The sequence below is a fragment of the Penaeus monodon genome, chromosome 21, assembly GCF_015228065.2.
Source record: "Penaeus monodon isolate SGIC_2016 chromosome 21, NSTDA_Pmon_1, whole genome shotgun sequence".
NCBI lineage: Eukaryota > Metazoa > Arthropoda > Malacostraca > Decapoda > Penaeidae > Penaeus > Penaeus monodon.
The window spans coordinates 27,674,337-27,675,737 of NC_051406.1; the positions used below are offsets into that span (position 1 = coordinate 27,674,337).

At 45.3% G+C, this 1,401-nt stretch overlaps 1 protein-coding gene and 1 pseudogene across 1 annotated transcript in view; both read right to left on the reverse strand.

Annotated features, from left to right (window-relative positions):
- The window catches only part of LOC119586637, a 2,800-nt gene extending 2,615 nt beyond the window's left edge, over window positions 1–185 (reverse strand). The window contains exon 1 of the mRNA XM_037935381.1: window positions 145–185. Within this exon, the coding sequence (XP_037791309.1) occupies window positions 145–185 (41 nt within the window). The remainder of the gene's footprint in view (window positions 1–144) is intronic.
- A 25-nt stretch (window positions 186–210) lies between these two features.
- Window positions 211–1,003, reverse strand: LOC119586638 (annotated as a pseudogene).
- Window positions 1,004–1,401: the final 398 nt, after the last annotated feature.

Consider the following 1,401-nt stretch of genomic DNA (forward strand, 5'->3'; position numbering starts at 1 on the left):
ACATGTTCCTGTCTTCAGCATTTTGTTTTTGTAGGTAAAGTTCAAAAAACCTTGTGAGTTCCGTGCTCGGTATCATACAACATATAGGTCATGGAAATACCGTCATAAGGTAGATTACGCGACTGTTTGGAAATGTAGTTTTACCCATTGGAAAAACCAGTATAAGGCTCGATCTTCCATAGCATGTTTTAAGATAAGTAATAATCACCTTCAACGTTTATCAGGGAGAACACTGATGGAAAGGCTGTATGCCGAGCCTTCCAAGGGTGCGGATCCTGCACCAGTTTTTTTGGTTACGGAGCCCTAAAGAGAAGCTCGTGTCGCAGATGTTGAAGGTAGGACCGTAGGGCAGCACGGAGAAGAGCTTTCAGGGCCTCTCTTATTCCCTCGCTTCTTCGTAGAGAGGAATGTCGACCTTCTTGCCCTTGACCACCCCACGTGGGCGTTTGGGGCGAGCACTGGCGATTTGAGGTGTTTGCCTATGATGGAGACATCCTGTGGGATGGCATAAAAGGGGGGAATGTCGAATGGCGCCCACGAGGGTTCTGCCTGTCCTTGAGGGTTAATTTGTCCTTAAAGGGGAGGGTGAACCTTTCCCAGCCCGTGATACCATGCGCAAAGAGGAGTGTTTAGAAAACCTCTGTTGTTTGATTTCCCATCTGCTTTTTGGCCCAAGTTATGTTGTCGAACTGATGTGGATGAAAATCACTTCTCTTGTGGCACTGCACCAGCACCTTCATTTCTATCGGGACTGCGAGGGAAGACGGCCAAGAAGTCCAAAGAGTCAAACAAGAATTTGTTTTCCTCTATGCTTTTCTCGTACTCTGCATCCTGCAAAGTACAAAAACGCGTTCACAAGACTACACTATACTCACAGATCTACGGGGCAGGGCAGCATACTTTACAGGAGGACAGTCACCTTCTTGAATCTCGAAGGACGAGGCGACGCACAGAGCAAGGAAGCCTATCGCCATGGCAGGACCTACAAAGAGTCCCATCCTGGATTCAGAAACTAGATGATCCTTGAAAGTAAAGTAACCTTCACAGATTCTGAGGAAGTTAGCAAGTGTCATCTCAAGGAACGGATCCCGAGACTCAGTGGGTTTGTCCTACTACAGCAGCCAAAAGGAACACATTTCTCACTGATATCCCTCTCGATCTCGTAAAAATTCTCTCCAGTCAGATTCGGTTTCTTTAGGCCTCTGGGGTCTGACGTAAAACAGATACCATGTCGTTGTTTAGATACTGTTGTCTCCTTTACTTATTTTACTTTATTATGATTTTAAAAAGGGAACTGGCGCCTAATTCGTGCTTATACTTCGTGTCTTTTAGGCTATTTGCAAAAAATTTTTAATTACTAATTACATTAGTGCTAGACACAAACCAGGGCGCAAATTACCG